Genomic DNA, 27,452 nt, shown 5'->3' on the forward strand with positions numbered 1-27,452 from the left:
TGGATGTGGCGGTGGATCCGCTGACGGGGCTTCGGATGTGATTATGTCCTGGGGGCTGATGGTACCTGAGAGCACCAAGAGCCAGCTCTGCCTTCCGCCTCCCACGGGGCCTCTCCTCTGCAGGAGGCCGTACGCGGACTACAGGGGAGGGGAAGCGGCCCCGCAGGGAGGGGGCGCCTGGCAGCCCGCCCGCCGCAGCAGCCTGCCACCCCGCCCCCAGGCGCAGTGCGGGCCACACACCTCGCGCCACAGCAGCCCTGCCAGAGCCCGTGTGACACAGCTGCCGGCATGCCCGGGCACGCTGCCCAGCTGGGCTGGGGGAGGGGCGCCGGGCCAGGAGCCGCTGAATCAGCTGCACCCGGACAGCCCCGCCTGGGCAAGGATGCTGGTGCGGCGGGGCGCGCTCTCTTTTGGGAACTGTCGGGAGGCGCGCCAGGCGGTGGGGTGCGGGGGTTTCTGGACTGCGGCCTCTGCAGCCTGCTGCATGGGAAGTGCTGCTCTCCGGAGCTGGGTGCAGGGCAGCCCCTGCCTCCGAGGGCATGAGAGGAGGCCTGCAGGGAGGGCCTGGGCAGAGAGGGGACCTTTCCTAAGGAGACCCATAAAGAAGAAGAGAAACGCACTGGCCTCTGCAGATCGAAGCACGTTTGTCTCCCCCGGAAAACGCTGAATCAGCACTCACAGCACTGCCAGGGCCCGCGCCCTCCTCCGATCGCACGCTGGAGGGGACAGGCCCTTCCAAGGTCACAGAGCATCAATATCACCATCGACGCAGCGGCACAGGGGTCGTGCTCTGGTCCAGAGTGGGGGCCGCGCCTGGCCCTGCTGTCCTTCCTGCTGGGGGCTGTGTCTGGAGCCCAGCACCTTCCCCCTCAGCCCCTGCTGTCCTGTCCTGCCCCCGGGGGAGGGGCGGGAGGTGGAGGACATTCCTGTGTTTGTGCGTTTGGGGTGGTTTTGCCCGTGGAGGCTGCACACGGGGACTCTGCTGGGGCAGCCTTCCGAGGCCACCTGGTCCCCCCTGCGCTGGGGACGGGACAGCACGTGGCCCATCTTGACTGAGCATCTTAGACCTTGAAATCCCCAGCACCACCCCCTTCCAGCCATTGCCTGCCCTCTGCTGGCTCCTCGGCTCAGATTCTACTTTTCAGCAACAGAGACCCCCGGCTGGTGCCCAAGCTGGTGGCCCCATGGGGTGGACGACAGGGAAAGGGGGGCTCTGGGAGCCACTCGGCACAATCCCCCGGGCCAGGCACAGACTGAAAATCAGACCCCACTAAGTCAACAGCCCTGGCTGGCTTTGGTGGCTTCCTCCACACTCCGTGCCCGGCTGTGACTTCCTGGCTCAGCACTCTATTCAGCCTGAGACTGAGCCACTCCCCACCTCCAGATCTCCCTCCCACCTGTCTCCACCCAGGGGCCGCCCTCCCCAGAGCCCCTCTGACTCCTCCCTCCGCGGCCCACCCAGCTCCCCCTCAGCTTCGCCCCTGCCTTGGGCTGGAGACCTTCTCTGTGGTCCAGGCTCGCCCACCCTCCCCCATCCTTGAGGCTGAACACTGAGCTCTGGTACCAGGCTCCTCACTTCCAAACCCATGACTCTCAAACCCACTGCTGTCACTGGGGGCCTCTCATCCAGCCAGTGCTGGGCAGCTCTGATTCCAGAAACTTCCCAGTATGTTCCTGACCTCCAGGCCAGTCTGCAGCTACCTCCACTTCCCCTTGTCCCCAGGAGCAGCCAGCGGCCCTCCCTGCCCATACCTGTCCTTCCCAGCTCACCCAGGTCCGGCCGCCGCCTGAGTCCCTGGGGCCACTTGCCTCCCTCACAGGCAACCCGGGCCACTGGCAGCAGGAGGGGAGCCGCTGTATGGACCAGCCGCCTTGAAAGGATGGATCCTGTCTCCTAACCAGCTCCCAGCTCCCTCTAAAGCGGCTGCACACTGCCTGAGACCTCTGCAGGAGTCCACAGTGGCCATGTGCTTAGGTTCTGTCTCAACACCTTTTCAGTCCTCTACTCCTCCCCACTGCTGGAAGCCCCTGGAAGCCTCCAGGCATGTAGGTTTCAGACAGGTGGAGCCCACCACCAGCAAATCAGGCTGCTCTAAATGTGACGTTTCCGTGGAATGCCCTGATCCCCCCCAGAGATCCTGGCGTGTCTCCCCACCCAGCAGAAACACAGCTGCTGCTGGGAGGGCTCAGGCTGCCCAGGACGGACAGCCCCGGACATACAGCACCATCGGCGGTCCCTGGAGATCCCTCTCTGGGTGGCACCCTTACCAGTCACTGCAGCATGGTCTGGTCTGGGTGTCTGTCACTGTGGACAAAGGGCCTGGGGACAACCTCCAGGTAGCTCTGGCCTTCCTTGGAGCCGTGGCCGATGCACAGCTCAGCTGGTCATCTGGGACCTCAAGGGGAGAGCAACTTCGAAAACAGAATCTGTCAAACAGGGGAGATGCCTGGTTAACACAGCCCAAGTTTGGCAGGTCTGCTGGGGAGCGGTCACAAGCAGCTCCACCACCCCTCAGATCCCCCACAGGGCTCTTCAGCCACCCAGGGGAGCCGGGTTAGAGGGGCTCCCGCAAGGCACACATCGTGGCCATGGGGAAGCTCCCTGGCTCTTAGAGCCTGTGACATGCCCCGGCCAGGGAACGGCCTGAGCCTAGGAGGTTGAGGCTACAGTGAGCTGTGATCGTGGCCACTGCAGCCTTGGCAGCAGAGCGACACCCCATCTCTTAAAAAAAAAAAAAAAGGAAAACTTTAAAAAATGCCCTTATTATAATCCAGCCACGAGTGGCTCCTTCTGTGGGAACTGCTTCCTTGGGTCTGATGAGACATTCAGGTGTCACGGTGGTGCCTGTCGCTGTACTCAGTGGTCCTGTGGGCTGGTGGCTCCTGTACACGGCAGTGCGGATGAGGCGTTCGCACTGTCGCGGGGAGTTCTATCAGATTGAGATGGCCTAGGCAGGGAACAACAGAAAACATGCCAAATCCACTGAAAACCAGAGTGAAGCCAGGCGGGGAGGGCCAGGGAAGCCCCCAGGGAAGGCAGGAGCCCTCCTGCAGCCTCTCTGGTGTGGGGCGTGGCCAGGTGTGACCAGTCAAGGGCATAGCCACCTTCACCCACACCTGGCAAAGCAAAAAGACCAGGCCACTCTCCCAGGCCAAGCCTCACAGGGCCCGTTGGCTAACTGCCCCAGCTTTGTGTGCACAGGTAAGGCTGTGTAGCCAGGCCCTGCGCCCACCTCAGGACTCGGCTGCGGCCTGGCATCCCCTGTGGGACACACAGAGCCCCCAGACCTTCGGATCAGAAGCCCGGTCTGGGAAGCAGTGCTCCACACCAAGCTTCAGCCCTGGGTTTGGTAAAACAAGTGTCACCCTCCTAAGCTTTTCAGGGGCACACATTTTAGTAATGATTTCACGAACTCTGCCGTCAAAAACAAAACACCAAAAGTTTGGTGAAACGGTTCCACAAAACTCTACAATGGATAGCTTGTTACCTAACGGAATCCAGAGTTTTCCTTTATTTTCTTGAGACGGGGTCTTGCTCTGTCACCCAGGCTGGAGAGCAATGACAGAATCATGGTTCACTGTAGCCTCAACCCCTCCCGGCCTGGGATCAAACAATCCTCCCCATTCAGCCTCCGGAGTAGCTGGAACTAGAGGTGAGCGCCACTATACCTGACTCATTTAAAAATCTTTTTTGTAGAGATAGGGTCTCCCTGTTGCCCAGGCTGATCTGGAACTCCTGGGCTCAAGCGATCCTCCCACCTGGGCCTCCCAAAGTGTTGGAATTACAAGTGTAAGCCACCGCACCCAGCTGGTTTCCCTTTAAGTGATACTTTCTGGCCATAATAACTGCCTGGGAGGAAATCGTTGTCATCTTCATGTTGTTAGAAGCCTTTGCAAGTGAAAAAATGAGAAACGTGAACTTCCTCCCTTCACACAAGCTAAGGAAGCCTTTACAAAGCAAAGATTCTAGAATAATATGAATAGCTTGTCTCTCAATCTTCAAACTGGTTTGTGTTTTAGAGACAGAGTCTCACTCTGTCACCCAGGCTGGAGTGCAGTGCTGCAATCACAGCTACTGCAGCCTCGATCTCCTAGGCGCACACCACCACGGCCAACTAACTTTTAAATTTTCTGTAGAGATGGGGTCTCACTCTGTTGCCCAGGCTGGTCTCGAACTCCTGGGCTCAAGTGATCCTCCTGCCTTAGCTTCCCAAAGTGCTGGGATTACTGGCGTGAGCCACTGCACCTGGCCTCACACGGTTTTTTTTGAATAAATAAGAACTTTGGTTTTATTTTTCTTCCAACCTTTTTTTGTGTGTGTGCATCTCCCCCTGCGGTGGATCGCGCTGTGCTTGCTCACAGCCCTGAGGCCTCTCGCCTTTCAGCAGCGTCAGAAACACTACCCCAGCTTTATTCTAAGACTCTGAACTAGGCCAGGTGGAGGGGCTCACGCCTGGAATCCCGGCACTTTGGGAGGCCGAGGCAGGTGAATCACCTAAAGTCAGGAGTTTGAGACCAGACCGTTCAACATGGTGAAACTCCATCTCTACTAAAAACAAAAATTAGCTGGGTGAGGTTGCGGGTGTCTGTAATCCCAGCTACTTGGGAGGCTGAGGCATGAGAATCACCTGAACCCGGGAGGTGGAGGTTGCAGTGAGTCAAGATTACATCAACGCACTCCAGCCCAGGCTACAAGAGCAAAACTCCGTCTAAAAAAAAACCGAAAAAACTCTGAATGGGCCAGTCAGCTGAATGCAACCTCCACCGGCCTGCATAGCAGTGTCCTGGTGACTGCCCTGCTGACAAATCCTTGCTTGTCAGCTAGGCCACCTCCCCACGGCAGCTTCCCACAAGGGGAACCCTGGCTTCAGGGGCTACTTCCCCAGCATCACAACGAGTGTTTGTGGAAACTTTCCCATCTTACAGGAGAAGATGGTTTCTATGGTGCTCTGGGTGATTATTACGTCCTTCAAAAAGGAATAAAACAACTGAGCTTTAAGCAATCACTCCATCAACACATTAAAAAAATAGGTTTAATGCAGGTGGGTCATCTCATGACGAATTTCACAGGCACTGGGGACAGCAGGCGGCCAGGTGCTCAGAGGGCACCAAGGTGCCGCGACTCCCTGCAGCGTTGACACCACACAAGCGGCACTGCCAGCCCCCTCCTGCCTCCCGCCCCACCTTCACCCTCAGCCGAGGGGCCTGGGTGACTCTGAGTAACACGTTAACAAAAAACAAAGCTTCTTTGAGGAAACAGCGTGACTTAGTGCAAAAGATTCTCTGCAGCAAGAAATGAGGCCCACGCAGAACTCCTGCCCGCCTGCCCAGGGCCTGGACACAGCCGGGGCTCAACGGAGGTCATCCACAGAAGCTGCCAACAAATTAGCACGGTTTACGGCCAAAGATTTTTTTGCTTTCTCTACCTGATTCAGGGTTTTTCAAAAAGTTTCTCTTCCAGTGGCACACAACTGTCCTCCTGGCTCCTGGGCCACTGGTCCACCTGACAGGGCAGGGTCACAAGTCCCACCCATGCCCGGAGTGTGGGGACGTGGATTTGGGGTGACGCTAGGGTTGTCAGTACCGCACCCTGTGTCCTGCTTTAGGGCAGCTCTGCCTGTTGTCCCTGTAATCATTATTCAGGGCACCCTCCCACTTGCCCCCAAAGCCACACGGCCATGGGCAGTCCACCACAGTGCTACCGCGACTGCAAGGCTGAGGAGCAGAGCACGGGGTCCTGGATGAGACCCCGGCCCATGGTGGCCGCCCTCCCTGAACACAGGCATCTGTGCCCCTCCAGCCCACCTGCCTCTGTGCCATCATTTGGGCCCCCCAGTCACTGGAGGACAGCGTGGGATAGGATCTCAGCATATACCGGGGACTCTAAGATGCTGCTGGTACCACACAGGCTCCGGGGCTGTGGTTGCCACACTGAGGCCTCTGCCACCTGCTGCGGACACTCGGGACACGCAAGTCTCCATCCCAGCTCACTGCAGCCTCGATCTCTCACGCTTTCTTTGAGGATGTTCCCCCAAAGAAAGAGGCCCAAAGCCCTCCTCTGCAAAAAAAACCCAGAAAGGAGTGGAAGTGCCTCCCCAGAAATCCACAGCATCTGAGGACATCCTCACAGCCCTCCCAGAACAGGCAGACAGGCCAGTGTTGCTGGAGTCAGCCCTTGGCTCCCAGGGTTCCCCCAGGCCAGCCCCTGAGCTGAGAGCCTGCTGAGGCCCCTCCCACCTGAGCCCCTCTCCACCCCCCTGCTAGACTGCATCTACACAATCTAAGGAGACCCTGAAGGCTGGCTGGGGACTCAGGACCCACACAGCCCCTCAGAGTGACAGAGGGTGGTACGCGGGCAGTGCCAGGACTCAGGCGGCCCAGGGCAGAGTAAGCAGCTTTGTGGCAGTGTGGTGTGTCAGCGAGGGGAGCCTTCCGTGTCCCGTTGGCTGGGCCTGAGACCAGGGAACGCAGGAAGGGACTGTGCAGCCAGGATGGCCCCCCCTCCGGATTTGTTCCTGGGCACACAGCCCTCTGTGTCCAGAGGCCTCCCAGGGTGACGTCTAAAGTCCCTGGCAGCTGTGGTCCTGGAGAGAAGCCCACAGAGAGGCAGAACAGACGGCCCACTCCGCAGTATGACCTGAAGTCGTGTGAACAGGAGCCACCCGCAGGTGGGCGCCGCCCCGAGAGTGCACATGGGGAGGGTGGACGCAGGAAGCCAGCCTAGGGGCGGCATCCGCACCCCCATCACGGAAGTCTCAGCCCTTTCTTTTCTCTCCGTGGGCGCCAGGCAGCAGCGACTGCCTGCGGCATGGGCAGTCCCACCGATGTAAAGAACACAGCCACAGGCCGGGACAATACATCAAGCTCACGCCCACGGCCCTCACATGTCCACGAAGACCATGAAGCACCAGCCCAGGCCCCCGACTAGCAGCATGGTGACATGGATGCCGTAGATGAGCAGCTCGTTCACCAGGCGGAAGTCCACGCGCCGGCGGCCCAGCAACAGCAGCAACACCGAGAGTTTGCGCTGGAAGCGCAGCAGGACGCGAACGCCCAGGTACTGTAGGCAGAAGAGGGCGGCCAGAGCACCCCAGAGCGCCGCGGTGAACAGGCTGCAGCTGAAGTAGAGCAGGAAGCGGATGAAGCCGTACAGCCAGCGCGTCTTGATGTACACGTCGAAATTGTTGTACTTGGTACGGGCCAGGTGGGAGGCGCGCACGGGCCCGCAGGCTGCATGCAGGCAGGTGGTGTGCGGGCCGTGGAAGGAGCGCACCCGCCTCGGGATGGGCATGACCGGCATTGGGCCCTGGTGGCGGCGGCGCTAGCTCGCGGTGGTGGCGGCGGCGTCCAGGCAGCGGTCAGCGTAGGGGTCATGGGCGCCTAGGCCTGGGAGCCGGCCACTGAGCCTCGCGGGAGGCGTCGGCCTGCGGGGAGAGCCGCAAAACCCATGTCAGTGTGAGGACACTGTGTGGATCCTTCCCCAGGCAATCAGCTGGCGAAGGCGGACACAAACTCCAGCGCCCGGACTACGGGAAAAGGGAGTCCAGGGCAGGATCTGCGGGCACTCCCAGGCTTACTCTTTTCACAAACCCTCCCAAGGATACTTCCAGGGGGCCCACCACCTGGGGAAGCCAAAGTGCTTGTTCTAGGGCAGCACTGGGGAAGGGGGGCCTTCGGGGCAGCCGCCAGGGGAGGCCCCCGGAGGTGGTCAATGCCAAAACGGATGGGAAGGGGCAAGAGTGGCTCTTTCCCGCAGGATCCCCGCAGCCCCCCACAAGCTGGACCACTCTCTGCTCTTAGGCAGTTTGCCTGTTACTGCCCTGGTCTTCTGTGGCTGCCTGAACCAGGGCTGACACAAGCCCTAAAATGGTGCCTGCAAAAAGCCACCACAGGGCCGGGAGAAGGGACTCACAGGTGAACCGAGAACGAGCCCGGCGGGGGCAGGTGACTCCAGCAACCTGACAAGTGCTAGGGGCCAGATGGACGGCTGGGGGGCCCTGGGGTCACCTTGCTGGGCCTGAACCCTGGCACTGTCCTTCCCTAGCAGTGACCTTGGGCAGGTCACCTGACCCCAAGACGGCTCCTGCTCTGTCCAATGGGGGTGCCAGTAGCACTGCTCTTGCGAGTAGCTGTGGGAGGTAAGGGGCTGGGCCTGGCGTGCACAGTGGAGGCACAGCGCCCAGGCCCCCGTGTGGGGTCGGCCCCGGGTCTGGCAGCGGCCCTACAGACTGGGCTGCAAAGAGTAGACGCGGCATTTGGCTCTCTAGCTTCACCTAGTAAATGCCGTTTATAGCTTGCCTAAATAATCTGCAGACGGAATGAACTCAAAGGTCAGGAAATAAAATCGGAGTAGGAAAGTTGGTAACACTAAGGGGACTGTTGCCAAGACCTTCGCCTGCCGTCAGATAGATTCAGCCTGGGGCCCTGCCGTGAGGACCTGCCCGGGGCGGAAGCGGGAGGGACCGGGCCGCCGGACCCTCCCGTGCCCGCAGGGGCCAGGGGCCCAGCCTCGCCCTCTCCCTCCGCCCGGCTCCTCCACGCGGTGCAGGAGCCAGAGCGGCCCGATTTAAGGCCGGCCTCGGCCTGGAGATCGCAGCCACCGGGACCCCAGCCATGGCGGTGCCCCTCAAACGTGGCTCGGCGGGGCTGTGTCCCCGCGGGGTCTCACGGCCCGCGGCTCCATCCGGGTCCCCGTCTTTCTGCAGACGCCCGCTCGGCCCGGCCCATGGACCCAGGACCGTTTCCTCGGGGCCGCAGAGACGCGACGGGCCCCCGCAACGCCTCGTGAGCACCGGGCCTGCGCCGCGCCGGGCCCCCTGGCTGCAGAGCCCCTGCCGGAGCCACTTCCGGGTCCCGCGCCGCGCGTTGCCCTGGAGACGGCCCCCGCCGAGGCCGGGTCCCCGCCCGCCGCTCACCCGGTGCCCTCTCCGCGGCGGCGCTGGCGTCCCGGACCTCGGGGCCGGCCGGCGGTGCTGGGGGCCGGGCCTGCGGGCGCCCCTGTCCCTCGGGGCTCCGTGCGCAGGGCGGCCGCATGGTGCCGGGACGCGGAGCTGGGGGCGCCGGCGGGGCGGCTGCGGGCGTGGTTCACGCGTCCCCGGCTGGGGTCGCCCTGCAGGTGAAGGGGCGCCCGGGCGCGGCCGCCGGAGGCGTTTGGCCCAGCGTGGGAGCCGTAGCGCCGTCCCTCGACGGCCACCGTAGGCCGGCCTCACGCCCCCTCCACCCGCGCCGACCGAGCCGCGCTTCCCTTCCCCCTGCTCCGTGCCCGCTCTGGGCGTCCCGGACTCGACGCTTCCCGAGGCGCGCGTGCGTGCGTGCGTGCGTGCGCACGCTGCGAGCAGTGCGCAGCGTTCCCTCCCCCGAACGCCCTCGGGGTCGCACCTGGTCTTGCGCAGGCGCAGATGGCTGGCCTGAGCCTACCGTTCCTGGGGCGCCTCGGGGCGGTGCGCAGGCGCGCTCCCGTGTTGGTCCCAGAACAGGGCTTAACCCTGGTAGTGGCCCCGGCCTGAGGTATCTGCGACTCGGCGCGCTGCTGCCGGTCGCTGGGGTGGGGCCGGGCCCCGGAGGAAGCCGCCTTCCCGGCGGAGATGGGCGGCCCAGGGACCGGGAACAGATCTGGTCCTCGCGGGACCGTGTGCGAAGGCGCCCTGCGAGGCTCGGGTCTGGGGCTGGGAGGACGGGGCGGCGGCGGGAATGGGGGCGTCCCCCGGGCTCCGGGAGGGCGGGGAAGGGTGGGGGCGGCCGATGCCACGCGGACCCGGGCGGCAGGGAGCGGGTGGGTGGCTGCCAGGCCTGGTGGGCCAGCGGCGACTTCGGCAGCTGAAGAGGGGACAGCCCCGGAGCGCGAGCAGGCCCAGCAGCAGCCCCAGGGTTCCCCCAGTGAAGGAAAAGGATTTGTGTTAGTGTCCCCACGCCTGGTTCGTACAGGCTGGCGGGTGTCCTGGGGGTTTCCAGCGAGGAGTGTGTTGGGGAGCGCTCCTGGGTGTGGCTGCTGGGTGGGAGGGGAAGGCAGGGTCAGCAGGCCCTGGGGCGACCGGAAAGTGGGTGGCCCTTCAGATTCATGGCACTGGAACAAGGGGGCTGGGCCCTCCTGCCCACCAGGCCCGTCATTGGCTACAGCGAGCTGGCTCCTCCCAGGACAGCGAGCTGGCTCCTGGACCCATGTCCTTTGGACCAGGGCCGCCCTGAGGGCTGGCGCAGCTACGTTCTCCACTGTGGCCCCATCCTCGCCACTGGAGAGAGAGCCGCCTTTACTCCTGCATGAGCAGGAGTTCGAGGAACATCTGGACGACCAAAGGGCACCAGGAGGTAGCACAGCAAAAAAGGCCAAGAGCCTGTTTTCTTTACCGATGGCTGGTGGCAAATGTTCCAAAAGAAACAGGTGTCAGGCAAGAAATGTTGGTTCACGGCAGTCATTCCACTGCTTTGGGAGCCGAGGCAGGGGCATCACTTGCCCCAGAAGTTTGAGACCAGCCTGGGCAACATAGTGAGACCCCTGTCTCTACAAAAAAATTAAAATCAGTAAACAGGTCTTCCTTCCTCAATAGCCCCGTTGCTGGCACACCTCTCTGCCTCTCCAGATGTGAGGCAGATCCACACGTTTAGCTATTGAGATAAGGCTGGGCGTGGTGACTCACACCTGTCGTTCCGGCCTCAGATCTCTTGTGCCCAGGAGTTTTAAGACCAGCCTGGGCGACATGGCTGGCAACATGGCCTCCACAAAAATAAACATTTTAAATATATAAACATTGAGATAATAAAAAGCATCTTAATGCCTGCCTTCATTTTTTGTCTTCTGTTTTAAGGACCATTAGAGACAAACTAACTAAAGAGAATTCTCCCTCCCATGCAGCTCATGCTGGGACGCCGGCACTGTAAGACAGCTCCCGTGGCCAGAAAGAGGGTGGTGTGTAAACCAGGTGGTCACCCGTCACTCGGCTTCTCACGTGCTGGTGAGGGTGGTCGCCTGTCCATGGATCAGGGCTCACACCAGGCCCATCTGGTGCTGTGCCACGGGAGGGGCAGAGCCACAGCCCCAAACTTGCTGTGCGTTTCCCGTGTCCTCCCTGCCCTGCAGTCCCCTGGCCCCAGCTCTGGATTTGACGCCCCCTGCTTCCTGCTGTACCCGCCCAGAGAAGCGCAGCATGTGTGCCTGCCCTTGCCCCCATGCTGTTACCCTGCTCTGGGTACCAAGGACACAGGCACGGCAGAGCCCCCACCCTCAAGGCACCTGCCATCTTGTGAGAGGGACAGGCTGAGGGGCAAATGACCGGAAAGGGTGGCAAGTGCCATGTCAGACATATGGTCTTCATACAGGGGACGTCCCAGGACTGCTGGGCCAGAGACCCTTCCTTGTGGGTCAGCATCACCCAAGCGAAAGGCCAAGGAGGTCCCTTGGGGGCTGTGGCCATCAGAACAAAGCTGCCAATGAACAGACCCTTAAAGGAGTGGCCAGCTAGTGAGGCTGTGACTGGCCCTGGCTGCATCCAGACCCTAAAGTGTCCTGCAGCCAGGGGCAGACACAGGTTTTGTGGGGCCTGAGGCTTCTGTGGTTTTAGGGAACTTCCTTAAGAAAATACAAAATTAGGAACAGGCCTTGAAGCTTCTGTTGCCAAACTTAGGGTCAGGTGAACCCACTGCCAACTGTGCCCAGAAGACAGCCCCCCAGGCTGAGTCAAAAGTGGTTCATAGGCCGGGCGCGGTGGCTCATGCCTGTAATCCCTGCACGTTCGGAGGCCAAAGTGGGCAGATCACGAGGTCAGGAGATCAAGACCATCCTGACTAGCACGGTGAAACCCCGTCTCTACTAAAAAAATACAAAAAAAAAAAAAAAATTAGCCAGGCATGGTAGCAGGCACCTGCAGTCCCAACTACTGGGGAGGCTGAGGCAGGAGAATGGCGTGAACACCGTAGGCAGAGCTTGCAGTGAGCCGAGATCGCGCCACTGCACTCCAGCCTGGGTGACGGAGTGAGGCTCTGTCTCAAAAAAAAAAAAAAAAAAAATAGTGGTTCACAAAATCACGTCTAGTATGACCCCTCATCAGCACAAACATATTCTTAGATGTCTGTTTCTGGGTGAAGTCCTGGAAGCAAATAAATGTTTGCAGAGGTGATGTGTGTGTGGTGGGATTAGAGAGATGAATATATTTTACTTTTTTTTTTTTTTTTAACATTTCTGTACTTCTGATTTTATGTTTTCAGCATGACCAAAAAAAAAAAAAAAAAAAAAAAAAAAAGCTGGATTTGGACAATTAAGAAGTGCATATCAGCCAGAGTGGCCTGAAACATGTCCCTGTAGTAGAATCTCCGGGAAAGCTGGGGCCCTCACTCGCCAGTACCTCAGGCTGGGCCCGCAGTCACGTGCTTCTCCCTACAGGAGGGTTCTGTGTCCTGAATTCCAAAGGTGCAGCTGTCCCCTTGTCAGCTTGTCTGCGTTGATGGTTCCACACTCTCTGGTTGGCCATCTGCCCCACCAGTCTCTGCTCCCCGCTAGATGGTGATGGCCAGCTGTGAGGGTGGCTGCCCAGGCTGACCCTGCTGCCTGCTGCCCATTGCTGCCAAGGTTGGGATATCACTTGGGGTTTGGGGTGAGGGGACAGTGAGGGGTAGCCCTGGTTGCCCTTTCCAGGAGAATGAGAATTTCAGTGCGGAGCTGTTTATTATTCGACTTCAACAGAGGCGCCACAATCGGGGAAACGCCCACGCGCCTTGGGTTATAGGACAAGTCCCGTCTGTCTGCCTTGAATTTTGGTTTGGAGAATCTGCAAGCCCCACACGTGTGGAGGCACCTGTGCCCCAGGTGTGGGTTCTGGTCTTGGTCGTGTTCGTGGCTGGACGCTCTCCCTGAGGCCACTCCTTCTTCACAGAAGACAGTGGGGGTCGCCCTTCCCTGGCTGACCCTCCAGAACGGCCAGCCTCCCCTAACTCCCTATGAAACCAGGGTGCAGGGCGGAAGCCTGGACCCCTTTACAGTTGCTTTTTCTCTCTCTCTGTCTCTCCTCCATCTTCCAAGCTCCTACTTGCCCTTCAGGACCCAGCTCGAATGCCCCATCTCTGGGAAGCGCCTTCAATCTCGGGCTGCCCCTTCCGTCACACACCCTGTCCCCAGGCGGTGAGGGACATCTGACTGTCTCCTGCCTCCCCCTCCTTCACACGCAAAGCCGCCCCCGCCTATTGGTGGCCTATGTCTCCGCTGGCCCGGTGCTCTCTTGCCGTGGCCACTGTGGGTTTTGGCCTGGTGACCCAGTCCACGCGTGCACAGCGCAAGTAGCTTCCCAGGACACCGATTTCCTCCCCGGCCACGGCTGTTTCTGGCCCTTTGCCCACTCCCTAAGCTCTGCGCCCGTGACCTGGCCACAGCTCAGTCACCCCAGGACCACTGTGTGCTGGGGATTTGCCACAGGTTTGCCCTGGCGTGTGAGGTCCAGCGGGGTCCCCATCAGCTTCCCTGTCCGCGTCCCTGTCCCCTTCCGGCCTCCTTCTGTGCTGTGGGCAGTGGCTTGGCGCCACCTGCTGGGCTGGTGCCCATGGTGCCACCAAGCGCAGGAGGGACCAGGCGGCTCCTGGTGGGACCCGGTGGCTCCAGGTCTGTGGTCACGCAGCTGAGAACACCTGTTGTCCTGTCTTTGCAGGGACAGCGAGGCAACCCCTGCCTGGAAGGAGCACTTTCCCCACCGAGGCCAGCCCAGGGCACGTGCTGAGCAGGTGTGTTGAATGGGTGGAAACAGTACAACCCCTGGTTGTGGGACGGGTTGAAGCCCACCCCTGACCCCTCCAGTACCATCCCTCTGTCCCTCCACTTGCTGGGACTGGGGGCGGAGGATGGGGTCACTGTGGGCACTTGATCCAGCTGGTTGACTTCAGGGTCCCGGCAGGGAGTGGCTCTTGCTGCCAGGACAGTAGAGGCCTAGAGAGTCCTATCTCTGACAGCAGTCACCTTGCAGGGTTCGGGCCAGAGAAGGGGAAGGGATGGGAGAGAATGGCCGCCTCCAGGGTCATTTTCACTGGTTGTTGGACAGGGCCAGTGTGACTTCAAGTTCAGTGACAACCCCCCTCTCCATGTCTCTGGGATGAGGTGGGGGCCTGTGGCCCCACTGAGCTGAGCCACCCAGGAGGCTGGGGAAGGAGACGCAGTACACAGAAGCCTAGCATCCTCCGGCTGCACGGACATCTCCACCCAGGCCCTTCTGCAGCCACCTCCCCACTTACCCAGCAGGAGACCAAGCCAATTCTTTTCTGCGAAACTGGGCTGGCCTCTGTGACTGTCCTGCAACTAGACAGAGGCCTAAGGGACTCTGCACAGTTTCTGGGCGGAGGCAGAAGCAGCCCCGTGGCTTCCCCTCTGCCTCCTACATGCCGCCTCCTCTTAGCTCTTAGCGCCTGCTGGGAGAAGCTGGCCCCAGCATGGACAAGCCTCCAGGAGACCGGAACACCCACCACCCTGTGCCTTCCCAACTGAGCCCCAAACAGCGTGGAGCAGAAGAGTCCTGCCTAGCCCTTCCCTGGAGACTCCTTGAGTGTAACCAAATGGTTGCTGTTTTGTGCCTCTGAGTCTGGGGTGGTCTGTGATGTGCCCAGCTGGCTTGAGTGGAAGAACGTGTCACTTCAAATCCTCATAGCCACCTTCAGGGGAAATGGCCTTGCCTCCCCTGGCAGATGTTCCCATGTCAGGCAGATGTTTTATTCGCCACAGAAAGAGCAGACTGTATTAATGGAGGGCTGTGCAGAGTGACCCAGAGCAAATATTCCAGACCCAGCCTGCCACTTCCACCGTGGCTCCACCACTTCCTCACCGTGGGCAAAATCTCAGCTCTCTGGGCCTCAGTCCCTTTGTCTATAAAGTGGAGATAAGGACACACAAGCATCAGAGGGATGTTGTGGGAAACAGCTTTGCTGGCCTGCGTGGAGCCTGCAGAGGAGGGCCTGTCCCCCGCTTATGGGGAGCCAGCCCCCAAGGTGGCCCATGATGGCTCCTTGCCCTGTGTGAGCCAGAGGGCAAGGCAGGAGGGTGGTGTGACTTTGAGGCCAGGTCACACAATCCCTCAAGGCTTCCATCTTGCTGACTCGGATCACCCATGAGAGAAGCTGAGTGAGGGCACGACAGCTGCCATGTTGCAAGGATGCTCAAGCAGCTCTGGGGGAGGCCCTCGTGGGAGGAACTCAGGCCCCCGCCAGTGGCCAGTGCCACCTCACCGGCCGTGTGGGCGAGCCCCTCAGAAACAGACTCTCCAGCTCCTGCTGGGCCTCTACAGGGCTGCAGGCCTGGGGACATCCTTTCTGCAACCTCATAAGCGACTCTGAGCCAGACCCTTAGCTTGGCCATGGCTTGGTCCTGACCTACAGACCTGGGCGAGATATGAAGTGTTGTTAGGGTTTGAATTGTGGTCCTCCAAAATCATATGTTAAAATCCTAATCCCCCAGCACCTCAGAATGTGACTACATTTGGAGACACTGTCATTAAAGAGGTTACTAAGGTAGGCCAGGAGCAGCTCGTGCCTGTAATCCCAACACACTGGGAGGCTGGGGCCAGAGGATCACTTGAGTCCTGAAGTTCTGAATCAGCCTGGCAACATAGCCAGAACTTGTCTCTACAAAAGAAAAACAAAGAAAGAAAGAAAAAGAGGGAGGTGATGGTGTGGGGGTGAGGGGGGAGAGAGGAAGGAAGGGAGAGAGGGAGGGAGGAAGGGCCATGAAAGTAAAATGAAGTTATTAGGGTGGGCCCAAATCTGACTGGTATCTGTAAACAAAGGGGAGATTAGGACACAGACATGCACAGAGGGATGACACTGTGAGGACACAGGGAGAAGACGGCACCTGCAAGTCCAGAAGAGAGGCCTTGGGAGGACCCAACCCTGTGCACACCTTGATCTTGGTCTTCCAGTCTCCAGGACTGTGAGAGGGTAAATAAATGCACGCTGTTAAGGCCACGGAATCTGTGTTCCTTTGTTATGGCTGCCGGGCAAGGCAATCCAAGGGTTGCTTATTTGACGGCGTCCCATTCTGGATGTTCTCTGATGAGGAGTGATGGAGAACTGTGTACCAGGCACTCCGCTGAGCATGGCAGGGGCCTTGGTCACAGCGATCCGGGAAAGTGTGCTGTGGTTGTCCCTGTTTACAGGGGCCAGGGGGTGCAGCGACTTGCTCGAGGTCACTTGGGCCATCAGGTGGAGGCTGGGGGGCAGCACTTGGACCAGTGCTTTCTGTACCCTGTTGGCCTGGACACAAGCTCCCCATGGTGTCCTCTTTGGAAGGATGGGGGGCAGTGGGCCCCTCGGAGCCCCTGCGGGAGAATCCTCTTCCCTGACAGAGGGAGACACTCAGGTTAGGGAGAGGGTTGGCAGCCTCAGAGCCCAGCTTCTCCCCTCCCTGCGGTCCCCTCAGCCTGCTGGCACTTTCCAGATCTTTCCAAGCCTGGATACATCACTCAGTCTCAGTGCTGAGTGCTGGGTGCAGAGGCCCTGCTGCCTTTGCCATCTCAGGGTCTTTGTTACTTCCATGCTTGTGCTTTCTTGTCCAGCCTCTCTGGAGCTCAAGCTCTGAAAGGAGGCGCACTCCTCTGTTTCCCTGAGTTCCTGGTACCTGGCAGGCGGTAGGGCCCAGTGTGTACTTGCTTGGTTGGTTGGTTGGATAGTTGGTTGAATGATTGGTCAGATGACTGCTTGGTTGGTTGGTTGGATATGACTGGTTGGTTGGTTGGATGGTTGGTTGGTTGGATAGTTGGATGGTTGGTTGGATGATTGGATGGTTGGTTGGTTGGTTGGTTGGTTGGTTGGCTGGATGGTTGGTTGGTTGGTTGGTTGGTTGGTTGGCTGGATGGTTGGTTGGTTGGTTGGCTGGATGGTTGGTTGGTTGGTTGGCTGGATGGTTGGTTGGTTGGTTTGTTGGTATGTTGGATGGTTGGATGGTTGGTTGGTTGGTTGGCTGGATGGTTGGTTGGTTGTTTGGTTGGTTGGATGGTTGGTTGGTTGGTTGGTTGGATGGTTGGTTGGTTGGTTGTATGGTTGGTTGGTTAGTTGTTTGGTTGGTTGGTTGGTTGGCTGGTTGGTTTGTTGTATGGTTGGTTGTTTGGTTAGATGGATGGTTTGTTGGTTGGTTGGTTGGTTGGTTGGTTGGTTGTTTGTTTGGTTGGTTGGTTGGTTGGTTGGCTGGATGGTTGGTTGGTTGGTTGGATGATTGGATGGTTGGTTGGTTGGTTGGTTGGATGGTTGGTTGGTTGGCTGGATGGTTGTTTGGTTGGTTGGTTGGTTGGATGGTTGGTTGGTTGTTTGGTTGGTTGGTTGGTTGGTTGGCTGGATGGTTGGTTGGTTGGTTGGTTGGATGATTGGATGGTTGGTTGGTTGGTTGGATGGTTGGTTGGTGGGTTGGTTGGTTGGTTGGTTGGCTGGTTGGTTTGTTGTATGTTTGGTTGTTTGGTTAGATGGATGGTTGATTGGTTGGTTGGATGATTGGTTGGTTGGTTGGTTGGTTGGTTGGATGGCTGGCTGATTAAAGTGCCTGGCTTGTGCTGGCTTTTCAAAAATGGAGGCCTGAGGACTTGGGAGGGCCACAGGCCTCAGCCTTGCATGGCCCACTGGCATCCACAGGCATGTAACTCACCCAGGGGCAGCCCTGGCACCATGTGTCCAGTAGCCTGTTGGTGCCATGCAGGGGTGAAGAAGACATCAGGCACAGATCTGCATCTGGGGGCCTTGTGAGTGGTGTCAGGGGCCATCAGGGAGGCATGGATCACAGATGTGCTTGATTTCAGAAGTGTCCCTGTCCCACCATCCCAGGCTGCAAGAGGAGAGTCCACGGTTGGGTGAATGACTTCAGATCCCTGAACATGCATGTCTATGAGCTGGGCTTATCCTTTTTGGCTATTAATGAAGATTTAATGCTGGGAAGCCCTTAGCTGAGGCTGGGGCAGAATAAGTGCTTAATAAACACCACCGTTGGAAAGCAGTGATGTTCTTGGAATGCAGGGCATTGGCTAGGCTCATGAACAGAGACCCCACGCTCTTAGCATGGGGAGGATGGTGCTGCTTGTCCATCTTCTTGGTGGTCCTGGTCTTCTCTGGGCAGCAGGCCCTTGGCCGCCTAATGCAAGTGGCCTCATAACACCCAGATTCAGATTACAAAGTGGGCTTAGGAAGCCTGCATTCAAGGTTAGCACTCACCCTGGGTTCAGGCCCTCCTCCCAGGGCCACAGTGTCCCTAGACCCAGGCCTGGGCTGTATTTTCTCCTGTGCTAATTTCACAAAACACACAACTCATATTCCTGTTGATTGAACAGTTTTGTGTTGACAGCAGTGAAGATTTGTGACCAAGTTTATCATTACCCCAGTGCGTGGACGATTTGTACGGCTCTGAGGAGCTCACGGGGGGATATATTTTATGGCGCGCTTGGAAGACAAACATACGCATTTATATGTCACTTGTTGCAATATAAATGCTAACTTGTACTTCTTTCAAAACTTTTAATGAATTGTATACATTCTGGAAGATTTACAGGGTGAATGGGATGACTCAAAATGTTACTTTAAACATATTTGTCACTTTGGCAATAGCATCAAAAAAATCTGGAAGATATTGCATTCAGAAATAAATCATAAAAAGAAGCATCTTACAAGAGGTTTATTTTGGTCATTAATGGTTGATGGGCCCCCCCATGCAGGATTTAAAGTTAAATTATGCAAAGTCAAAAACAAACCTTATAATACTTAATCAAACATGCATAAAACTGTCAGACCCAAATAAATTCTCTCAATTAACTTGCTTCAGATTGTGATTGCATTCGCTAATTTAATCAGCCTCAGAGTAATCTAGAGGCTGGGAAATGATGAATTCCTGTGAACACGAGCCCGACGGGGGCCAGGGCGGGACACCAAGCCTGGAGCTGAAGGCCTTCCGAGGTGGGGACCGAGAACCAGCTCTCTTTCCAGCTGGGGAGCTGTTTCGGTCAATCCCTGACGTGGAAGTAGATTCCGTCAGCCAGGCACAGGGCTCGACTTCACTGCTGTCTAGGAACAGCCCGAGGCAGCCTCCTTCCCACACCTGCAGCAGCCAGACCAGGGAACACCGTCTGGAAAAAGCTCCACTCCGGTTTTGCTTGGCTCCACCAACCTCAGCCTGGGTCCCTCTGTATCTTTTCCCGAACAATGAGAACCCAAATGTGCTCAGAATGGCTGTTTCCATCCACATCGCCCCTTCAGAGCCTGCTTGTGCCTACCGAAGATTCCTGATTAAATCAGGATTATGTCCTTTTCTGGGGGAAGGGGCCCTGTCTTGGACACCATGGGCTGGAGGTGGCGCCTGCACTGTGGGCTTGGAGCCTCTTGGGCATCCGCGGCTCCGCCCCAGGCTTACTCGGCCACTGCAGGAGGCCACCTCATCCGGCAGAAACCCCAAACCCAGGCAAACTGCACCGACACCCCGAGACCCACGCAGGTGTTTGTGCTTAAAAATGGAACAAAAGTTTTGTGGGTATTTTTGTAAAATTTAGTGAATCTAATTCAACCAGAGCCAAACCTGTTTATTGTGTCATTCTAGTGGATGAGGAAGAGACAATGGAGAGAGAGAGACAAAGAGAAACAGACAGAGAGACAGACAGAGAGAGGGAAGGAGAGACAGGCAGAGGGAAGGAGGGACACAGGGAGGGAGAAACAGAGAGACAGAGATGGAGAGAGACAAAGACAGAGACAGAGAGAGGGAGGGAGGAGGAGGAGGCTGGTGCATGCCTTTTCTGAGCTGACCGTGAGCTGAATCACTTTGGCGCAGTCCAAGGCCCTGACTGCTGCCTGAACCCACCTTGGGACCCCACCTCATTCCTCCAAGGCCCCCTTCCCCCCACCTCTTGGTGGACCTCCGTGAAGCCCTCAGCACGCATCTCTGTGGCGCCCTGCACAGATGGGGCTTCAGGCCAGCCTCGGACGTTTGACGGCCCCTGCTCTCCATCTGGCTAAATGCCCTGTTTTAATTGAATTTCAAAATAGGGGTGACGGGACATACATGGGCTTGCATTCTGCTTTTTCCCTGCTTGACCTTATGGACTGAACATTTTTTCAAGTCCGAGTACCCCTCATAAATCTCGTGTTCAGTGGCTGTGGTGTATTCCAGAGTTCAGATGTGCCATCATTCACCTCGCCTTTCTTCTCCGATTGGGTGTGTGAGTTGGTGCCAATGTTTTGTTATTATAAATGCTGCTGTGATGAACATCCCTGCACATAAATCTGTGCACGCGTACATTTCAAATACCGCCCTCTGGTTGGACCTGCCGACGGGGCTGAACTTTCTAAGGCTGCTGACACGTGCCCTGGCAAGCTCTGTGCTGCCCACTGGCCGGCCGGGCTGGGGGCTCCCCGCCTGAGCCCCACCATCGCCACCCTCACCCGCCCTCCCTGGGGTCTTCTGAGAGGCAGCGAGGCTGTTTCCTGCCAAGGGAACCAGGCCTGGCATCAGCCACTTACAACGTAGGCAGCTGAGAGCACCCCTCGCAGGGAGGAGTTGGGGGGCTGAGGGGCTCAGGAGCGTTTGTCTCGGGAAGGGAAGGCCCGAAGCATCTGGGGAGCTGCTGAGCTGTGACCTGGCTGGAAGCTGGGAGGGTGACGTCCCTGGAAGGGAGACACTGGCATGCCACAGCCAGGTGCAGGCAGCCAAAGGACAAACCCCGGTGTGAGTCTTCACGCCCAGAGGCTGGAAGGGGAAAGGTGGGTGCCAGGGGCTGGGGTGGGGGTGTGACTGTTCCATGGGGACAGAGCTTCAGTGGGGAAGATGGAGACTTCCGTGGATGGAGGGAGGTGATGGCTGCACCGTCAGGCGAATGCACTCAGAGCCACTGAACTGTGAGCTTAAACATGGTAAGATGGGCCGGGCGCGGTGGCTCACGCCTGTAATCCCAGCACTTTGGGAGGCCGAGACGGTAGAATCACGAGGTCAGGAGATCGAGACCACGGTGAAACCCCGTCTCTACTAAAAGTCCAAAAAAAATTAGCCAGGCGCGGTGGCGGGTGCCTGTAGTCCCAGCTACTCAGGAGGCTGAGGCAGGAGAATGGCAGGAACCTGGGAGGCGGAGCTTGCAGTGAGCCGAGATCGCGCCACTGCACTCCAGCCAGGGGGACAGAGTGAGACTCCGTCTCAAAAAAAAAAAAAAAAAAAAAAAAAAAAAAAGGTAAGATGGCGAATTATGTGTATTTTACCACAAGAAAAAGAGAAAAAAAGGATATCAAAAGTGACAGACAGGGAGCCCAGGTAGAGGTTGGGTAAAGTGAGGAGGGCTGGAAGGTGACAGCGAGAGCCATTTTCATCCCAACTCCCAATTCCAGCATCGCCGGGCAGCTTCTGTTAGAAGAGAATGGAAATAAATACACGCTGTGCCGGGAGAGCAGGTCTACGCAGGACAAGCTCTGGGACAAACAGAGGCCGGGGATGCATCCCCACGCCTGCCTTTGGGGCCCCCGGGACCGCCCGGGTGACAGTGTCCAGGTTGGGCCACTCACAGTGGACCAAGCAGGGCCACCACTGACGGACCCCTGAGCTGTTGGCAGAATGACAGGCCATTCCCAGCGCTTCTAAGGCCGTGGTGCTCTCACCAGAAACACCTTCCCATCCTGCTCAGGCATCTGGGGCTCTAAAGACCACTCACCCCCGGGCTGGGAACGAGGGGCGTCCTAGACTCTCCTCCTCACTGTCACTCCTGTTGGCCAATCTTGCTGTCATTACCTGTTTTTTTTTCTTTTTTGGTCAGACAGAGTTTCGCTCTTATTGCCCAGACTGGAATACAGTGACATGATCTTGGCTCACTGCAACCTCTGCCATTCGGGTTCAAGTGATTCTCCTGCCTCAGCCTCCCCAGTACCTGAGATTACAGGCATGTGCCACCACGCCCAGCTAATTTTTGTATTTTTAGTAGAGATGGGGTTTCACCACATTGGCCAGGCTGGTCTCAAACTCCTGACCTCAGGTGATCCACCCACCTTGGCCTCCCAAAGTGCTGGGATTACAGGCATGAGTCACCGTGCCCGGCGCCATTACCATTTTTTAAATGTAACTTTTTAGTTGATATGACATTTCCATGATTGAAGATCAAACCACATCCTGGCTGTGTGATTAGGAATGTATGTTTACATTCCCTTTTTCTTTCTTTTTTTTTTTTTTTGATTGTGGCAAAAGACACATAACAAAATTTGTCATCTTAACCATTTCCAAGTGCACGATTCCGTGTCACTGAGCACATTCACGGTCCTGCAGCCCATCACCATCCTCCATCTCCAGAACTCACCACCTTCCCAAACTGAAGCTCTATCTCCATGAAACACTTACTCCCGTCCCTTCCCAGCCCCAGGACCCTCCATTTGACTTTGTCTCTGTGGCTCTGAGGGCCCTGAGCGGAATCACAGGGTTTGTCCTTATTCATCCTGCCTCTCTCACGTTCAGGCCAGAAGCACGCCACGCCTCCGTGATCAGGTACCTGAGGCCTGGAGTCCCTTCCGCAGCAGAGCACAGACATCCTCACCCACTTGCACAGCTGCGTGGCTCTCCCTCGGGGGACGGACAGGGAGGCTCTGGCGTCCCTGCTTGGCTGCTCAGGTACCTACAGTGTCATCGACACCTTCCCAACTATGATCTGTCCCCTCCTCGCATCACACCCCACAGCACTGGCCCAATCCTTCCAGATGCTTCCACAGGTCCTCCTGCAGTTGCCTCCCACTCAGAGGGAACCTTCTCAAAGGCAAGCCTGACCCACAGGCAGGAGTCTGGGCTCCTTTCTGAGCATCTAGAGACTCTAACTCAGCCCAGTCATGGCTGAGGCCACCCGGTCCCAAGGACACCAGGCTGCCCATGGCCAGGGGCCACACCCCCGACGCCCCTGAACCTTTTCCCATGTGCCCCCCCCTTCTTGGCAGTCTCGCATCCCCTGGCAAACTTTTCCTTTCATATCCTTCAAAATTCAGCTCAAGGCCTCCTCTTCCAGGAAGCCTTCCTGATTGCAGGCCAGACTCACCCCAGTGCCTGTCCCAGAACCGGCCCTGGAGAAGGAGGGGCTGTCTGCACACCTGTCACCCGCTGCATCACACAACTTATTCAGGCAGGGCTGACCTGGTTGGAATGAGAGAAACGCTCTCCAGGCATCTCTGACAAAAGGTTCTTGGCAGCCGTGCTGTCTCGGTTGTCCTGGGGCAGGTCCTTGCATCTGATTGCTCTGTCCTCTGTCCTGGCAGCAGTCCCGGACACCAAGGCCAGGCTGGACCTACCTCTAGGAGTGCTCAAGTAGGGAATGGGGCAGGTGGGGGTCTACGAGGAGGCCAAACAGGGATCAGGAGGGTAGAGGGCGGAGGGCGGTCCCAGGAGAGAGCTCCCCCTGCAACCTGGGGTGTAGGCCAGGGGCCTACATGAGAGCAAACCTCGGGCAGGGCTAGTGGCTTTCTAGGCAGGGGTTTGGGAAGTGCCACACTTGGGTGTGGGGGGAGGGGAGCATGGGGTGGTGCCTGGATGTGGCACCGAGACCATGGGTATGAAGTGTTGGGTTTCGGAGGTGAATGCGGGTGGCCCAGACAGGCTGCAGGGTAGACTGAGCCCTGGGGGGGGGGGGGGGGGGGGGGGGGGGGGGGAGAAACGGCCGCCACGCGGCCAGCAGGGGGCGCCCCCGGCCCGCGCCCAGCGCCTGGCCTCGCTGGGGTCCGTGGCTCGGCTGGATCCCCCACACCAGGTCCTACTGAGTCTCTATCCTCCCTGTGCGGCTCCTGCACCCCGGCGAACCCGGCTCTCTCTGTGCCTCAGTTTACTCCTGCGGTCCGCTGAGCGGGAAGTGGAGCCCTGGCTCGGGGACCTCAGCCCGAGGCCGGCGCTGCTGCGGGAGCCCAGGCTTCCTGAGGCCGCCCCATGCACAGGGGCGCTGCAGAGCGCGGAGCCCGGGAGCTCGCACCGCCTGTTCGTGGTGTCCCTGGGGTGCAGGGGTGGAGGACATAGGGATGTGGGGGCCGTGGGCAGCCCCAGGCGGGACGCTGTGCCAGTGCCGCCCCAAAGGCCCAGTGCGCAAGGTCCCTCGGGCCCCGGAGCCTGCCCCGCCCCTACCCGGTACCCCTCCAACCCCAGCCTGCTCCGCCCCTATCCCCTGGGCCTCGCCCCCGCCCCCGTCCCCACCCCTATCCCTAAGCTTGCCCCGTCCCCAAGCCCGCCCCCAGCTCCCGCCAGGCCCCTGCAGCTGCCCAGCCCCGCAACCCCGAGCCTGTCCCGCCCCCGCACCCGATACTCCACCAACCCGGGCCTACCCCTACCCCGCTCCGCCCCCGAGCCCGCCCCCCAACTCCTGCCCGCCCCGTCCCGCAGCCGCGCAGCCACCACGCTGGCTCCGAGCTGGTCCGAGGAGCTGCAGCGGCGCTCGCCAGCGCCAGGGGGCGGCGTTGTCCTTCCCGCGGCTCCGGGACCCCCGCTTGCTCGGGGAGGGGAGACCGCCTTGCAGCGCCGCCCCCAGCCCCGCGCCGGGACCCCTGTGCCCCTTTCCTTCCTCCTGATAGGGGAAGAGCGGCCCCGCCGCCCGGGCGCCGACTTTTCTTGCAGAAGCACAGGCGGGGGGTGGGGGACCCAAGCCAGGGGCGTGTGTGCGCTCGGCGCCCCCTCCAGAGGGTCACCCAGCAATCAGCAGCGGTGGGGCGGGGAGAAACAGAGACAGAGAGCGAGGGAGAGAGAGACAGAGAGAAGGAGGGAGAGAGACAGAGAGAGAGCGGGAGACAGGCAGAGAGAGAGAGAGACGGGAGAGAGAGACAGAGACGGGGGAGAGAGAGAGAGGGAGAGAGAGATAGAAAGGGAGGGACGGGAGAGAGGGAAGGAGACAGGGAGAGAGGGAGAGGAACAGAGACAGAGATGGGGGAAGAGAGACAGAGACAGAAAGGGAGACCCCACTTCTCAGGCAAGAGCACACGGGGCATGGGGTTGGTGCGAAGCCCTGCTGTGCACCGGGGCTCAGGTGAGCCAGGCTGGCACCGGACGCCTCCCGTGGAGACAGCACAGGGTCCTGGTTCCACCGGGATGCTCCACAGTCTCCTTCCGGGCTGGCAGCGAGGCCGTGGGGAGCAAGTGATCTGTCTCAGAGCTGACAGACTGCGTGCGAGGCACAGACCGAGCCCTCGGGGAGGCAGCGGTTAGTGCGGCTTGTCAGGCCAGTCAGTGGTCGCAAGAGAAAGGGCTTGGCCTTTCAAGGGTGCCCTACACTGCACAGTGACCCCCTGGCCGCTGGCCCTGCTGGCGCCATTGTCTCCCTCTAGGTGGTCTGAGCTGCTAAGGATAGGTGTGGACAGGAGTCCCACAGCCCTGGGACTGGCTCACCGCGTCCTCTTCCAGGGGGCGTTAGAACTGAAGCTTGAACACAGCCTGGACATCTCCCCAACCTTCCCCCTGGCAGGCAGCTCCTCCACCACCCTCCTGTGTCCCCAGCCACCCCATTCAGCAACTTGGGCGTAAAACAGACACCCGTTGGCTGAATGGCTCTTCCGGACACAGACAGCTTCAGACAGGAGGCAGGTTGGCGGGCCAGCAATGGCTGATGATGCTCTGGGGTTTCTGGAAAGATGGTTCTGTGAGGTCTAGGGAGGGACAGTTCAGAAAGGAGTTGGTCCCGTAAAAGCGTTTGTGTGATAATGGGCCGGGCGTGGCTCACATCCATAATACCAGCCCTTTGGGAAGCCAAGACGTGAGGATTACTTGAGGGCAGGAGTTTGAGACCAGCCTGGGCAACATGGTGAGACCCTTGTCTCTACAAAAAGATTTCTTTTTTTAAAATTAGGCATGGTGGTGTACACTTGTAGTCCTAGCTTCTTGGGAAGCTGAGGCAGGAGGCTCACTGAAGCCCAGGAGGTGGAGGCTGCAGTAAGCCGTGATCAGGCCACTGCACCATGGCACTCCGACAGTGACAGAGTGAGACTTTGTCTCAAAAAAAAAAAAAAGAAAAAAGAGAAAAACTAAATATAGACTTCTTCTTCTTCTTTTTTTTTTTTTTTTTTGAAGTGGAGTCTCACTCTGTCACCCAAACTGGAGTTCAATGGCACGATCTCGGCTCACTGCAACCTCTTCCTCCCAGGTTCAAGCCATTCTCCTGCCTTAGCCTCCCAAGTAGCTGGGACTACAGGCGTGGGCCACCACACCTGGCTAGTTTTTGTATTTTTGGTAGAGATGGGTTTTTACCATGTTGGCCAGGCTGGTCTCGAACTACTGACCTCAAGTGATCCACCTACTTCGGCCTCCCAGAGTGCTGGGATTACAGGTGTGAGCCACCGCGCCCAGCTTAGACCTCATTGTTTAAAGCAGTTTCAGGTTCATAGCAAAATCATCATTCCTCAGAGTCCTCAGCGTACATTAGGCGCCCCTCTTGGAGGTGTGCATGGCGTGGCTTTGAGCAGGTACATAATGACAGCACCCGCCCTCACAGTGCTCTATACTATAGTTTCCCTGCCCTAGGAATCCCCGGCTCACCTCATGCCTCCTTCACCCCTGCCCCGGGATTTCCGCTGATTCTATTGGATTCTTTCTTGGGATTCTGGCCAGGCAGGGACAGGGGTTCACACTGCTCAGACAGGAGACAGGATCCTGGGATAGGGGCACTCACCCTCAGGACGGGCTGAGGACTGACTCGAGGCCAGGGTCACACACCTGGAAACGTGGCTTAGCTCCATCCTGTGGGCAGCCAGACGGGCAGCTGTCGTGACCCCTGCTGGCTACTCACGCCCCTTGGCACAATCGTGGCCATGGGGGAGCTGTTCTGTTGTGGAACATGAAGGTCATGGAGAGCCACAGTGGCACAGGCAGCATGTGACCAGCTCTCAGACAAGTGCTCAGGGAATGTCCAGCAGGGTTGTCACCCCGTGTGGAGCAGACAGCCCCGAGGTGGCCCCAGCATTTCCTGCAGTCGGCCAGTGAGGCAGGGTCAGTTGTTTGAGCGTCTGGAGGCTTCTCCCCTGCCCAGCCCGCCTGCTGTGTGCCCACAAGCTTGGTGGCCAGGAGACATTTGTCAAAGGAACGCCTGATTGCATGAATGAACAGATGCCTTCTCCCGTGAATTGCCTTGATGCCTACAGAGGCAGGACCAGAGGCCCCCACCTGGCTGTCAGAACTATAGGGCGATCGGGTGGCTTGCTGTACCCACCCCCATAACCTCCCGATGGCCATTTATCTGCAGAGCTGGTCCCCACAGGGATCAGAGCTTGGCAGGGGCTCCGATTTGCCCAGCCTTGAGGACTTGGCCATCACATACCAGGGTCCAGGTAAGGGCAGCCAGTCTGTTGGCCCTGGAATGATGCTTGTGGTGGAAGCCACGAGCGTCCCTCACCCCAGACGCCCAGGATGCTCTGGACACAGGCCGCAGGGGGCACGGGCGTCACATTAGCATTGCAGGAGGGTCCTGCGACTGTTGATATCAGCACTTCGGGGTTATTTATGAATTCATCTATTTCCTGGGACAGGCCTTTCTGCATTTGGTTGCCATGGT

The 27,452-nt window shown here is 58.6% G+C and overlaps 2 protein-coding genes across 2 annotated transcripts in view; both read right to left on the reverse strand.

The window, feature by feature from the left end:
• The window catches only part of UBAC1 (UBA domain containing 1), a 287,889-nt gene that overhangs the window by 188,403 nt on the left and 72,034 nt on the right, over nt 1-27,452 (reverse strand). The gene's annotated exons all lie outside the window — the stretch shown is intronic.
• TMEM250 (transmembrane protein 250) lies at nt 5,016-8,767 on the reverse strand. The gene has a single exon (XM_050760434.1). The coding sequence runs from the start codon at nt 7,298-7,300 to the stop codon at nt 6,881-6,883; it is 420 nt and encodes a 139-aa protein (XP_050616391.1). The 5' UTR covers nt 7,301-8,767; the 3' UTR covers nt 5,016-6,880.

This window comes from Macaca thibetana, chromosome 15 (genome assembly GCF_024542745.1).
Source record: "Macaca thibetana thibetana isolate TM-01 chromosome 15, ASM2454274v1, whole genome shotgun sequence".
Lineage (NCBI taxonomy): Eukaryota > Metazoa > Chordata > Mammalia > Primates > Cercopithecidae > Macaca > Macaca thibetana.